The sequence below is a fragment of the Gobio gobio genome (genome assembly GCF_949357685.1).
Source record: "Gobio gobio genome assembly, chromosome: 20".
In the NCBI taxonomy this organism is placed as follows: domain Eukaryota; kingdom Metazoa; phylum Chordata; class Actinopteri; order Cypriniformes; family Gobionidae; genus Gobio; species Gobio gobio.
In genome coordinates, this window is record NC_137113.1 from 45,798,781 (window position 1) to 45,812,213 (window position 13,433).

Here is a 13,433-nt window from a genome sequence, read left to right on the forward strand (position 1 = left end):
GGCCGCTAGGGACTACTACACATTCACCCAGGTTTTGCTGACATCACCAGGCCCAATATTTACATAAACCCCTCCTCCGGGGAATATGAAATAAGGGGGGCGAGGCAATTTTGTATCGCCGCGGGGAAGCGTTAGTAGGCTGTGTTTTTGCCGCAATGTCGAAGAAACGCTGTTATTTCCATCCGGATTGCAGGTCTGGGGTACTTGCTCTGTTCAGCCTTCATAGGGACGGGGGTGCGTTGCAGAGCGTTTAACATACAGCATGTTATATGCACGTGTGTTTGAGTCAGCGGGGAATCAGGCGCGCGCAGGGCTTCCTGCAGAGGAGATCTAACATCTAAGCACATCTAACAGAGGAAAACATCCACCGTCTTCGCGATTTCAATGCCAGATTTGCACAACGTCAGCTGCGTGAAAAAAACACTGCCGGTGCGTGGATGTACGACGCGCGCGCTGCACATTTCACGGAGGACAACACAAACTTCCACAAACTTCGCGAGTTCAATACAGGATATGCACAACGGCTTGTCCTGAAAGCTGGATTTACAAACAGAAGCTGTTCACGGGCCACAACCTGTAAGTCTGATTTATTTTTCATCGATGTGTTTTCCTGTAATAGGTTGTAGCAAGGAAGTAAACAGATGACAGCGCTGTTCTGCAAACCAGTCTGTTAAATGCTCATTCATACTTAACGTTATCCGACGAACACCTAACTTTACAAACACTAACGTTAAAATCTCAACAGCGAACCTGGCATTACTGTAAATGATTCTTTGATTAGAGCTTTTATGTATTATTTATCTACAGGCATGCTAAACATGGTTCTGTGTGTGATTTGGCTAACTTACTAGTTAAAGCCAGTGCTTAGTGTTTGTTTTGGGTTAGTTCTTGTGACAGATATTTGGCTATAATCGTTCTAAAAATACAAAAGTAACAGTGCCATTCAGTAGCGATCATTATAGATCCGCAGTCTTTACTCTCGAGGACTGAACAGGTTCTGCTCGATCATCTTCACTAAAATGTTCTCGGTCTGATTCGGGCTCATATGGTTTTATTGACGCCGTTGTTTCTAATTCTGGTAAAGGTAAGGGGCGTGACGTTTCCGACGTGCACTGCGGTTAGCGAATCACAACACACTGGGCCAGCTAACCAATCAGAGCCCACTGCGTATTTTTGAGGGACTGGCTTCATACAACCCGGAAAGCATCAGACCGTTTTACAAGGAGGGACAGAGCAGTGTAGAATAAAGGTCAAATATATGAAAAATAAGGCAATTTTTTTTAAAACGAAGCATGAACACATGTTACAGTGCACCCCACAAACACAATCAAGCCTTCAAAAGAATGTGTTTTACCACCCCTTTAATCATATGCATTATATGAAGAAAATGGATTCGTTAATGTTTCTTGTCCTCTCACATTGACAGTTGCTAATTATTACATTAAATCACGTAAATTATATACGTATTTATATATACCTATTTTAAATTAAAAATGGCAAAATTAGACAAAGGTTTATTAGTTTGCCTGATTATATTTATCGGTAGTTTAAAGGGGTGGTTGCATGCGATTTCACTTTTTTAACTTTAGTTAGTGTGTAATGTTGCTGCTTGAGCATAAACAGTATCTGCAAAGTTACAGCGCTGAAAGTTCAATGCAAACGGAGATATTGTCTTTTAAAGTTATGGCATTTTATTGCCTACAAAAACGGCCGGTTTAGACTACAAGCTTCTTCCCGGGTTGGTGACATCATAAACACCTGCTATTAACAAACACTGCCCCCGCGAACGCGCAACAAAGTGGGCGAGGCCATGTCGCCGTCATTACGAAAGAGAGAGAGCTGTTGCAGAACTACAAACTACATTTGGCCATCTAACCAATCTAAGACCATTGCGTTTTTCAGAGGGATGGGCTTCACAGAAGCAGGAAGCAAACCAGCCGTTCAAAGGACAGTGGAGACAGCGGTGTGGAATAAAGGTCAAATGTAAGAAAAATATGGCGTAAAAAAAAAAAAAAGAAGTATTAAGACATGAAATACTGCGCCCCATAAACACAACCAAGCCTAGAAAAAAAACACGGAACCACCCCTTTAACATTTAATTCCTGAAACAGCGGCCAAATATGAAATGTTTAGTTTAGCTATTTACATCTTATCTCGCACTTTATGAGCGTTTACTGAAGCGTCGCGCTGGAATTTGCGCTCAGCAGCTTCAGTGAACATAAAGCCCGCCTACTTTGTTTTGATTGGCCCTCTTAAATGTTTTGACGTTGACGAGCGGTGACAGAACGCAGGCAGCTCAGATGTGAAGATATTGATGCTGTGCAATATCTGCTGCATTAAAGTAATACTATAGCCAATTATTTCACAACTTTTATAGCCTAAACATCGGAAAAATAGAGAAATTGAAAAATTCAAATTATTGGCCGTCATTACTTAAAATAACACCTGTTTATTATAAAAAAACCAGACTTAAATTCTGGACCTTTGGCAGTTAGGGGTGGTTCGTTCGAACTACGGGCATGATTTAGGGCAGATAGTATATGCACACTGAGATGCAGGGCTTGTCTTTTTCACGGTTTGCAGTGTGTGTGTGTTCACTACTCACTGATCCTAATTAGTGTGCACTAACTCCGACTATGGGTTACCATAATTGGCCTTCGCGTCACTTTTTCTCTTTTTCCATCTCAAAACCTCTTCAGTTCACAGCTGATCGAAGGATATTGTGTGCTGTTTATTGCAATTGGATGATTCAATCACATCTTTTCAAACTCAGAGAGTTTTCAGTTTAATATGTTGCAGGCTCATTTATTAATAAAAAATAATTGATCATATATAATATTGATGATAATAAATATTGGGCTTTGGGCTTGTTTTTGAAGCTGCGGTCGCTTATTTGTCTCGGGAGAGTTGGCAACACTGATATTAAGCACAGGGTTTACTAATACTCTAATGAGAGTTAGGTTACATGTAGTTGCAGAGTTGCTTATAGTTAGTAGAATGTCTAAAGTGGACCATTGAACTAAAGATACCAGCCTTTATGTAGTCAAACCAAAAATGATTCAGACACCAGATATAATGTTTTACTAGTGTGTGCAGGACACTATAGTTAATTTATGATATGAGGAGAGCAAAATAAAGTAAACTGTGACATATTATACCCAAACATTCTTCATACAGTGACTACAGTAAAACTGATAGAAATTAGTGAGCTAAATGATTCAGACACTTTGAGCTGACCGTGTTTTGCTGAAGTGTTTTCTCTTTAATTGCTAATGCGACCTTTGACACCACAGACCGAACAAAATGATGCGTTGCTTGGTCATTGGTTGAGCTAAACTGGTATTATCTAATTGTGTCCTTAAATTTAACAGCTGATTGTAATCCATTACATCCCTTTCTATTAAAGTCTGACATTTCATTGAAGGTGTCAGAAATACATTTTGGTTTGTATAATGGATTATAAATATACTCATAATGTATGCTGTAATTCATACGTTTTCATAAATATTTGTAACCATAATTAAAATGCATTATAATATTTGCAGGTTCTTTGTCATATCTGAGATTGGTTGTTAGTCATGTGTTGTAATGCATTATACTTTCTAAAGGTGTAGGAATTATTAAAACAATTGTAGCACTAGCGGTTACAATTATTGCATTACAATGCATAATTAATGTATTAAAATCATATCATATATCATATATCACGTCACGTCATCATTAGGGTTGGGTACCGAAAACCGGTGCCAATATGAGATAAAAGTTATTACTGTAACTGTGATTTAGTGTTAAATTAGGCCTGTTGTAGTTGGGTTAGGTGGCTCAGATTTTACTGTGAATTTGTTGATAAGTAAATTGTGTTTTGTATTTATTTATATTTATACATTTAAGTATACATTAAACTTTTAATAAATGGTTTAAATTTAAATTTAAATAATAATCAAAAAACCATAAAAAGCCATTTAATGTCATCCACCTCGTTTTGTGGCCTTTTTTATTTTTAAGTATCGGTTTAGGCACCGATACCGTTTTAAAAGTATCGGTTTGGCACCGGTATCAAAAAAAAAAAAAAAACGATACCCAACCCTAGTCATCATCAATCTCATTTAGTTTATGTGCCTAAATATTCCCACCCCTAATGGACATTGCTCTGGAAAATAATACACCATAATACATTTAGATTCTTTTATACCTGGATCTGCACAGTTTGATTTTTATTTTTTTTCCGTATTTTTTCGGCCATATTGCTCTCTGGCTTTAACAACCCTGGGCTGTATTTTCAGAGATATAAGAAATTCATTTTTTCCCATTTTAATATGATTAGCATGTGCAAGAGCGAGAAAGCGGATACACATCAGGCATCATCTTAAGGATTTAGAGATAATTTATATCTTGTAAACACTGGAGGTTGGCTGACGTTAGCTGAGCGATAGGATGTAGTTTACAGCACAGTTCAAGTTCAAGTTCAAGTTCAATTTTATTTGTATAGCACATTTCCAACAGCCCCCAGGCTGACCAAAGTGCTTTACAGAAGAGCAAGAATATCACACATACAGAAAAATAAAAATAAATAAACCACATAAGAATATAAAAACCACCTATAAAAAAGTTTAACAAATCACCATAATCAGTACACTAAGGAAAATAAAAAAGTTTTTAGCAGGGACTTGAAAATAGACAAGGAAGGGGCCAGCCTAATCTCTAAAGGCAGGGTATTCCAAAGTCGTGGCCCTGCCACCGCAAATGCACGCTCACCTCTACGCTTTAGTCTAGCGCGAGGAACGACCAACAAAGCCTGATCACAAGAACGGAGGCTTCTGGGTGGAGTATAGGAGTGAAGGAGTTCAGATAAATAGACAGGAGCTTTGTTATGAAGGGATTTATACACGAAGAGTAGAATTTTGAAGTCTATTCTCTGACAAATCGGCAACCAGTGAAGGGATCTAAGAATCGGAGTGATGTGATCATGTTTACGACACTTTGAAAGCAGTCTGGCAGCAGCATTTTGGACAAGCTGAAGTCGCGCAATTTGAGATTTAGATATACCGCAATATAGGGAATTGCAATAATCTAAACGCGACGTAACAAACGCATGAACAGCCATTTCGAGTGTTTTTGGGGAGAGAAAGTTTTTAATTTTTGACAGTAGACGAAGCTGATAAAAACTGGATCCAACAACAGAGGAGATATGTCTGTCAAATTTTAAAAGCTGGTCAAAAATAATACCCAAGTTCGTCACCCGTGTCGATCTAAAAGCGGATAAACTTTCTAGCTCAGGACCTATACACTGAGAGTTTTCATTTGGACTGAATACAATCACCTCTGTCTTGTCCTCGTTTAAGAAGAGGAAGTTCTGGGCTAGCCATATTTTAACCTCCTCTAAGCATTGGAGAAGAGAGGTGATCGCAGTGGAGTTGTTTTTCTTTACTGGAAGATAGATTTGGGTGTCATCTGCATAGAAATGAAAGGACACACCATGCTTTCTTAAAATAGAGCCCAAAGGCAGCATGTACAAAGAGAATAGAGAGGGAGCTAAAATAGAGCCTTGAGGAAGGCCACAGGTCAGAGGAGCGGCGGAAGATGAAAAGTTACTCAATTTCACTAAAAATTTTCTGTCAGATAGGTATGAATGAAACCATTTCAGAGCGTTTGCTTTTAGACCTACCCAGGACTCTAGTCTAGATAATAGTAAGGAGTGGTCAATGGTATCAAAAGCAGCTGATAAATCTAAGAGAATAAGAACCACAGAGTCCCCAGAGTCAGTGGAGATGTAGATGTCATTTACAACTCTCAGAAGGGCGGACTCAGTGCTGTGAGCGGACTTAAAGCCAGACTGAAAAACCTCATAAATAGAATTGCTAGTCATAAAGTTTTGAAGTTGATTCAGCACAATTTTTTCTAAAACTTTTGAAATAAAAGGCAAAACCGAAATGGGGCGAAAATTTTTTAGGACAGTGGGGTCCAGAGAGGGCTTCTTGAGCAGAGGAGTGACTGTAGCGACTTTAAGGTCAGCAGGAACAGAGCCCGTTTGGAGACACTTATTAACAAGAGATAACAGACCAGGCCCAATCGAATCAATAATTAGTTTTAAAAATTTGGGGTGAATAATTTCACTAGGACAGAATGAGGGTTTAATATTGTCAATCACCTCCTTCAATTCCTGGAGATTGACGGGTTCAAAAGCGTCCAGAAATGCAGAGGCGGGTGACATGATAGGAGAATTGGCTAATGTTAAGGTGGGACAGACATCAAGTCTTAAGTTCGTAATCTTGTCACTAAAGTATCTCAAGAAGTTTTCACAGAGAGCATCAGAAACCACAGGCAGGGTGTTCACAGAAGGATTGGTAACAGATTGAATAATTGAAAACAAAACCTTCGGTTTAGAGTGATTCGTTTCAATTAGGTTGGAGAAGTATGCAGCTTTTGCAGACTTGGCTGCAGTCTGGTAGGATGTAAGAGAGTCTCTGAACATTTGAAGAGAGATATGCAGCCTGTCTTGTTTCCATTTACGTTCTGCCTTCCTGCAGTTTTGTCTTAAGAGACGGGTAGCAGAGTTTTGCCACAGTATAGATTTAGTTTTCTGTTTATAAGGCTTAAGGGGGGCAGTTGCATTTGCTACCATAAGCCAGGCAGAGTTCAGGAGGCTCAGATGTTGATCAGCATCCAAGTCAGATAATGGTTGATCCAAGTTCAATTGTGAGCAACATTCATCAAAACACAAGTTGAAATTTGTGCTAAACTGAGGAGAGTAGAAGCGAGAAAGACTTACAGTTGTACTAGGAGAATGAGAGAGCTCTGGAAGGGATAGTGTGAATAATATAGGCTTATGATCAGATATCATAAAATCTGAGAGCACAACATCAGTCACATCAAACCCATATGAGAGTACAAGGTCCAACGTATGACCCAAAATGTGTGTAGAGTCACTGATCCACTGGGAGAGATTAAAAGCATTGATAATATTAAGAAACTCATGTGATAGGGGGTTAGACGGACAGCAGACATGAATATTAAAGTCGCCCACCAATAGGAAGCGGTCGTAATTTGTCGCAATATTGCCAATCAGTTCAGTGAAATGCTGTAAGAAGTCCTTAGAGGAGTGCGGGGGACGATAAATCACCACTAGACATACAGGACCGTTCCAGTCCAAGTGAAGAGACTGAGCTTCGAAGCTGGAAAAGGCCGTTCCAGGGACCAATCGACAGCGTGCAGAGAGAGAGTTCTTCAAGATAGTTACTATGCCACCCCCGCGTCCACTCGGACGAGGAGAGTTAAAAAATGTACAGTCAGCGGGGATCAGTTCAGAAAACGGAGTTAGATCACCAACCTTTAACCAGGATTCCGTGATAAACATCAAATCCAATTTGTGAGCTGAGTAAAAGTCATTTAGTAAGAACGTCTTGTTCACCACAGAACGGGCATTTAATAATGCCATCTTCGGTGGAGGGATAATAGCAGGCGATGAGGACGCTCTTTTCAGCGTGCGCAGATTACTGTGAGTAATCCCCCGATGTCTGGAGCCGAGGCCGGTGCGGTAGAGACCGGAACGAAAAACAGGACTCGGGTGCACGGGGAGAACATGACGAAGCCACCGGTATGCCACGTCCCGCGGGCGCCAGGTAGTAGAACCGCCGTGAAGCGATTCGTGGGAAGGATCCGAGAGAAAACCAGCCCGCAGGTGAGCTTTTAGCTTCACGATGTAACCTCCGCGGTTTCCTCGTTTCCTCCTTCGCTTTCTCCGCGGGATGCTGAGGGGCCACCGGCGAAAATGACCCGGGACAGCCGATGTGGACGGCTCATCAGTCTTGTTAAAAAAACAGTCCACCTCTAAAATGTAGGAGTTTGAAAATGTGGTCGCAACCGAGTTGCGGATATCCAAAAGTGCTTGGCGGTCGTAGGTTAAAAGCGTGTAGCAATTTAACTGTTTAGCTGTAGCACAGCTGTAATGAATTATTCTGTTTTCTTTGCTATATTGTAAAAAAACCCCACTGTAACCCCAACTGCATGTCTTCAAGAGCTCTGATGGGTGTCACACTGATGTGTTATTTACTTGTCATAAATAAAACAAACAGACATTTAGCATCAGTAAATCAGGTCTGGGCAAAATCACCCAAATGACCCCTCCGTAACCGGCATTTTCTGGAAGGCCCGTTTGATTTCCTGACACTCAGAAACCATATAGACAGTGTCACATGCTGGTTTCAGTATAGGACAGTGATGATTTGCAGAGATGCTCACCTGGCACAATCTCAAAAAGGTGTCGGCCGGGTTCTTCTGGGTTGGCTGTCAGCTCGTTCACTTGGCTGCCCTTCAGTGAGATGCAGCCCTGCACAGATAAATAGTTAAAAATGCATCACTTATTAACCTAATCACTCAAACTTAATTACCATGCACTCTTGAGTGTAATTCTTTAATACGCATCAATTAGTCTTCTGGAAATGTGTAACCAGGGATTTTGATCAAAAGCTTGAACATGGTGGTTTGACATATTACACATTCTCTGAGTGCCTCCTTCAATTAGATAAACTATGAAATAAATTAGATTATTCACCAGCGCAACAAACTCTGTAGATTTGGGGTCAGAATCTCCCCAGTGCTCTAAGCCAGAGAGCTAAATGTACACTATATTGCCAAAAGTTTGCCTTTACATTTTTGCTTTACTTTGTGCACTGGAGCGCAGTCATGTCATGTCGTCAAACTGTTCCCACAAAGTTGGGAGCATGAAATTGTCCAAATTGTCTTGGTCTGCTGAAGCATTAAGGCCGGCGACACACTGCAAGCGTGGCGTTTCTGTTGCGTGGCGTTTTCTGTGTCTTTGCACATCAGAAGCGTGTCTGACGCGGCGCTGCTGCTGCTTGGTGACGTAGTGGAAGGCCTATGCTTCATGTTAAACATAAAATAAATAAATATATATTTATATAAATATATAGCCTACTGATATAGCAAAGACAACGTAGGCACTCGGCAGTATTGACGGCCAAATAGGCTACAAAATATTTTGTTCTGTATTGACAGGTGCAATATTTGAAAATCGATATTATAATTTTTTAAGAATTACAATTATATCTGCCTTTATGTCAACCTAGAGTCTTTCAAACGTCAAAATGTAATTTATTAATATGCATTCGTGTCAAAATGACATAAAAATATTTTCCTATTCTATTTTACCTGGAAACGCTTCCAACACGCTTGCGTGTCGCGTGAAAGATAGGCATCAGTTCTATTTCTAGCATGCACGCATTTTCCGCGAGGCTCGAGCCACGCCTGAGACGCGCGTCTCACGCAGGCAGTGTTTACGCTCTAACCTGTTAACATGGAAGCCGAAATAAAAACGGACACGCCACGCAGCTGATACGCTCACGCCATGCTTGCAGTGTGTAGCCGGCCTAAGAGTTCCGTTCACTGGAACTAAGGAACCCCTGAAAAACAACCCCACACCATAATCCCCCCTCCACCAAACTTTACACTTGACACAATGCAGTCAGGGAAGTCCCGTTCTCCTGGCAACCGCCAAACCCAGACTCGTCCATGGGATTGCCAGAGAGAAGTGTGATTGGTCGCTCCAGAGAACACGTCTCACTGCTCTAGAGTCCAGTGGCGGCGCACTTTACCCCACTGCATCCCACGCTTTGCATTGCACTTGGTGATGTAAGGCTTGGATGAGCTGCTCGGCCATGGAAATCCATTCAATGAAGCTCTACACACTGTTCTTGAGCTCATCTGAAGGACACATGAAGTTTGGAGGTCTCTATTGACTCTGCAGAAAGTTGGCGACTTCTGTGCGCCTCAGCATGCGCTGACCCCGCTCTGTGATTTTACGTGGCCTACCACTTCGTGGCTGAGTTGCTGTTGTCCCCAATTGCTTCCACTTTGTTATAACACCACTAACAGCTGAGCGTGGAATATTTAGTAGTGAGGAAATTGTACCACGCTTGAGTTCTCTGAGCTCCTGAGAGCGGCCCATTCTCTCACTAATGTGTGTAGAAGCGTCTGCAGGCCTAGTGCTTGATTTATACACCTGTGGCCATGAAGTGATTGAACACCTCAATTCAGTGATTTGGAGGCGTGTCCCGATACTTTTGGCAATATAGTGTATTTGGCAATATTCAAAACATTTTCCGTTAATTGGACATTGTTTTCTAAGATGTTTTGACTTTGGTGATTCAAGACAAGAAAATTGAAGAATACGAAAATAAGAATCTTATTTAAATCCCCTGTTCTCTTTGTGAACAACCATTAAACCCCCCCCCCCCCATATCATGAAATATGGGATGCTCCTCTTTTATCTCAGTATGAGATTTGCCTACACAGCCCTTCCGCTTTGAACTCCATTGATTAAAGGCAGTAAAAGTGGGTGGGATTGACATTTTCACACACATCCTGGCCAGCGCAGCATGGGCTCAGATTAATGGCGCTTGGATGAGTATTGACAGTCTCCTGTGAGAGACGCTGCTCATCACATGTGTCAGTCTGACTGACGAGGCTGGACGGTATTGATTGCTTAATATGAGACGGTCATAAACCTGTTAAAAGCTATGTGCAAGCTTTGATTGTGGTGGCAATGTGAAAAAACTGGGCATAAACGGAAGAGCTCACACTTACTGTTCAATAGCTCTTTGTCATATGATGCTTTAACATATAGTGCACTCTAGAATCTTTCTTAAGTGTGCTTTGTATTCAAAAAGCATGTTACACCTATTGACATTTTTTTTGTTTTGTTGCTGTCTTTTGTTGAAGGTCTGTCACACTTAACAAGAGTCGGTTTGCTACATTTCTCTTAAGCCCTGTTTCCACCAAAAAATTACCCAGAACAATTTGTCCCAGGAACTTTCTTCCCAAGAACTCTTTTCCCCCCAGATCTGCTGCTGTCTGTGTTTCCATCGCAGTCTAAAGTACTGTGAAGTGTTGTGTGAAGGGGTTTAAAGTGCAAGTGCAAACCAATCAGGAAACTTTGAGTTTCTTCCTGCCTTTTGTGGGTTGAAAGCACATATGTGAAGCTGGACGCTGAGGACAAGTTAAGTGGACCATTCAGGCTTAGCACCATATTCAGCTCCGTAATCAGTAGTCAGTAAGCTTTTGCTTTTACTTTTGTCAACTCTGAGATGACATGCTGCCGCTCTCATCTTTGTTTGGTAGAGTTTTGGAAAGAGGCGTGTCTAATCCAATGGGTGTGTCTAAGGGTGCGTTCACACTTGTAGTTCGGTTTGTTTCGTTGGTCCGGACCAAAAAACTAAAACAAAACATATAGTCCTGGTCCGCTTAGCGTTCACACTGGCATTTTTAACAGCGAACCTAAAGTTACCGAACCAAAGGCATAGGGATACGGTCACAACCTGATTGGTCGGCTTTTATGGTGTATATTTCGCGACGGAGCTGCTTACCGAACATTCAAAACAATGCTGTGTGCTGGATTAAACGCCATAATTTTATGCATGTACATACGGTTTTATTTTTACCAGCTGAGAACTCACGAAGAGCTCATAAAATGTTCAAAACCGCAGCATGATTTCCTCCGTTGTGTGCAGAAATGCAGATCTGCATATATTGATGAGGCACTTTACCTCCTCGTTGGTCCACGTGTGCCCTCTACTCATTTTGGATACACCGATCTTTCCGCGTTGTCAAATCAGCTGACTTGTAGCGTTGCATCTTGTGATCCTGTTTGTGGTTCGTTTACATGTCTTTGGTCCGTGTTGCGTTCATATATCAATCGAACCGCACCAGAGTTCGTTTGGAAACGGACCGAAACCCTTCTCTTTAGCGTCTCGCTCCGCTTGTTTGGTGCGCACCAGGGTTCGTTTGGCAGCGTTCACATATGTTCAAATGAACCGCACTAACCGAGCAATCCCACCAGGGTTCGTTTTAATCGAACCAAACATGACAAGTGTGAACGCACCCTAATTCAGTTTGAACTCACAGTACAGGACTTTGCATGTTCTGTAGAAGCCATTGGAAAACCATCTCCATAATGCAGTGCTGTAAATTCAGTGGTTAAAGGGTTATTTCAGTGATTTATTTATTTATGCATTTGGCAGACGCTTTTATCCAAAGCGACTTACTACGCTTCCCTTCCCTTATTACAAAGCGTCCCTTATTACAGGGACAATCCCCCTGGAGCAACATGGAGTAAAGTGCCTTGCTCAAGGACACATCTCAAGGTGACCGCTGGGATTGAACCAGCAACCTTCTGCGTATCAGTTCCATGGTTTAACCCACTGGACCACCATCTCAGTGATTTAGTATTAGGCTTTGTATCAGTAGAAACCCGGTAGTATATGCAAATTATGGTACTTTCCCCCCTCATATCCCCCTTAGATGAGAGAATTATGCATTTTATTTCTGGAAAAAATCCCCCAATGACGCAAATATCATCATTTTACGTCATCTGAGGATTTTTGGCCAGAGGCTAAAGACTACAGCCACTAGATGGAGCTGTTCCGCATGTTTTCAACCCGCCCACAGGGGAGAGATCTCACGCACAGAATGTAAATGCGCATGGCCGCGGGCCGCTCGGATCGGGCATTCATAACGGAGCGGTGCAGAGCAAAGTGAGTCTCTCAACTTTTCAATGAATTCCTATGAAAGTTTAGCTTCCTTATGCGATCTGATAACGCGCCAGACTGGACACGCGTCGTGAATGACAGCCGCGCTCAGCTCTGCTCAGCTCTTCTCTCGTGATGAATGAAATCTGACTCCTGCTGCGTCTGTGACGTGACTTTCGTTCGGCTCACTCACACTTTATTGAAAAGACACGATCAGTTTTTAATTGTAGTGTCTATTGTAACTGAACAAAATTATTGTATTACTATGAATATCAAAACGACATTGGGGGCGGTGGGCAAGTAATAACCAATAGCCGTGGCTTTGGGAGTGGCCTCGTAGGGCAGCGAAGCAAGTGCATTCTGGGAGTTGTTGTCTTTCATCCACATGAGACAAAAGTACATTTTCTGTCTTTTCTCAGTCTAGAAGGCACCAAATAATAAATAAAAAAAATCACATTTCTACTACATAAATGACCCAGTTTAAATACACATTCATCTTCCCAGCGATGAAGTGCCCCTTTAAGAAGAAATTTCTTTTTATAGGTGGACATTTTTTGTTTCTGCATAGTGTTCTGGAGTTGTGAAGAGAAGTGCATGTAGCTGAACGTACCTGTGGTTTGGTCTCCTCCTCATCCTTATAGAAGTAGAGATGGTCAGCACGCAGCACGAACCAGCGCAGCTGCCAGTTCTTCATGATGCTCCTCTGCTTCTTCAGCCAGCCGGCCTTTAGCACCCCCTCTTGGAGACTTGGTGAGGTGGGCCGACATGAGCCACGTGATGCCTCTCCCATCACCATGCTCTTGGACCTGGCTGTAGGTGATGAGAAGAGACGTACAACTCAATGAGACTTCCACGATTTAAGGATGACAAACACAGAAGCAGATGGGAAAA

The 13,433-nt window shown here is 41.8% G+C and overlaps 1 protein-coding gene and 1 long non-coding RNA gene across 2 annotated transcripts in view; both read right to left on the reverse strand.

Moving 5' to 3' along the window:
* The window catches only part of LOC307117027, a 527,365-nt gene that overhangs the window by 283,551 nt on the left and 230,381 nt on the right, over positions 1-13,433 (reverse strand). The gene's annotated exons all lie outside the window — the stretch shown is intronic.
* The window catches only part of arhgap22b (Rho GTPase activating protein 22b), a gene marked incomplete at both ends in the record, with an annotated part of 50,131 nt that overhangs the window by 22,060 nt on the left and 14,638 nt on the right, over positions 1-13,433 (reverse strand). Inside the window, 2 exons of the mRNA XM_079801656.1 lie at positions 8,239-8,326; positions 13,153-13,352. Coding sequence (XP_079657782.1) covers positions 8,239-8,326; positions 13,153-13,352 — 288 coding nt within the window. The remainder of the gene's footprint in view (positions 1-8,238; positions 8,327-13,152; positions 13,353-13,433) is intronic.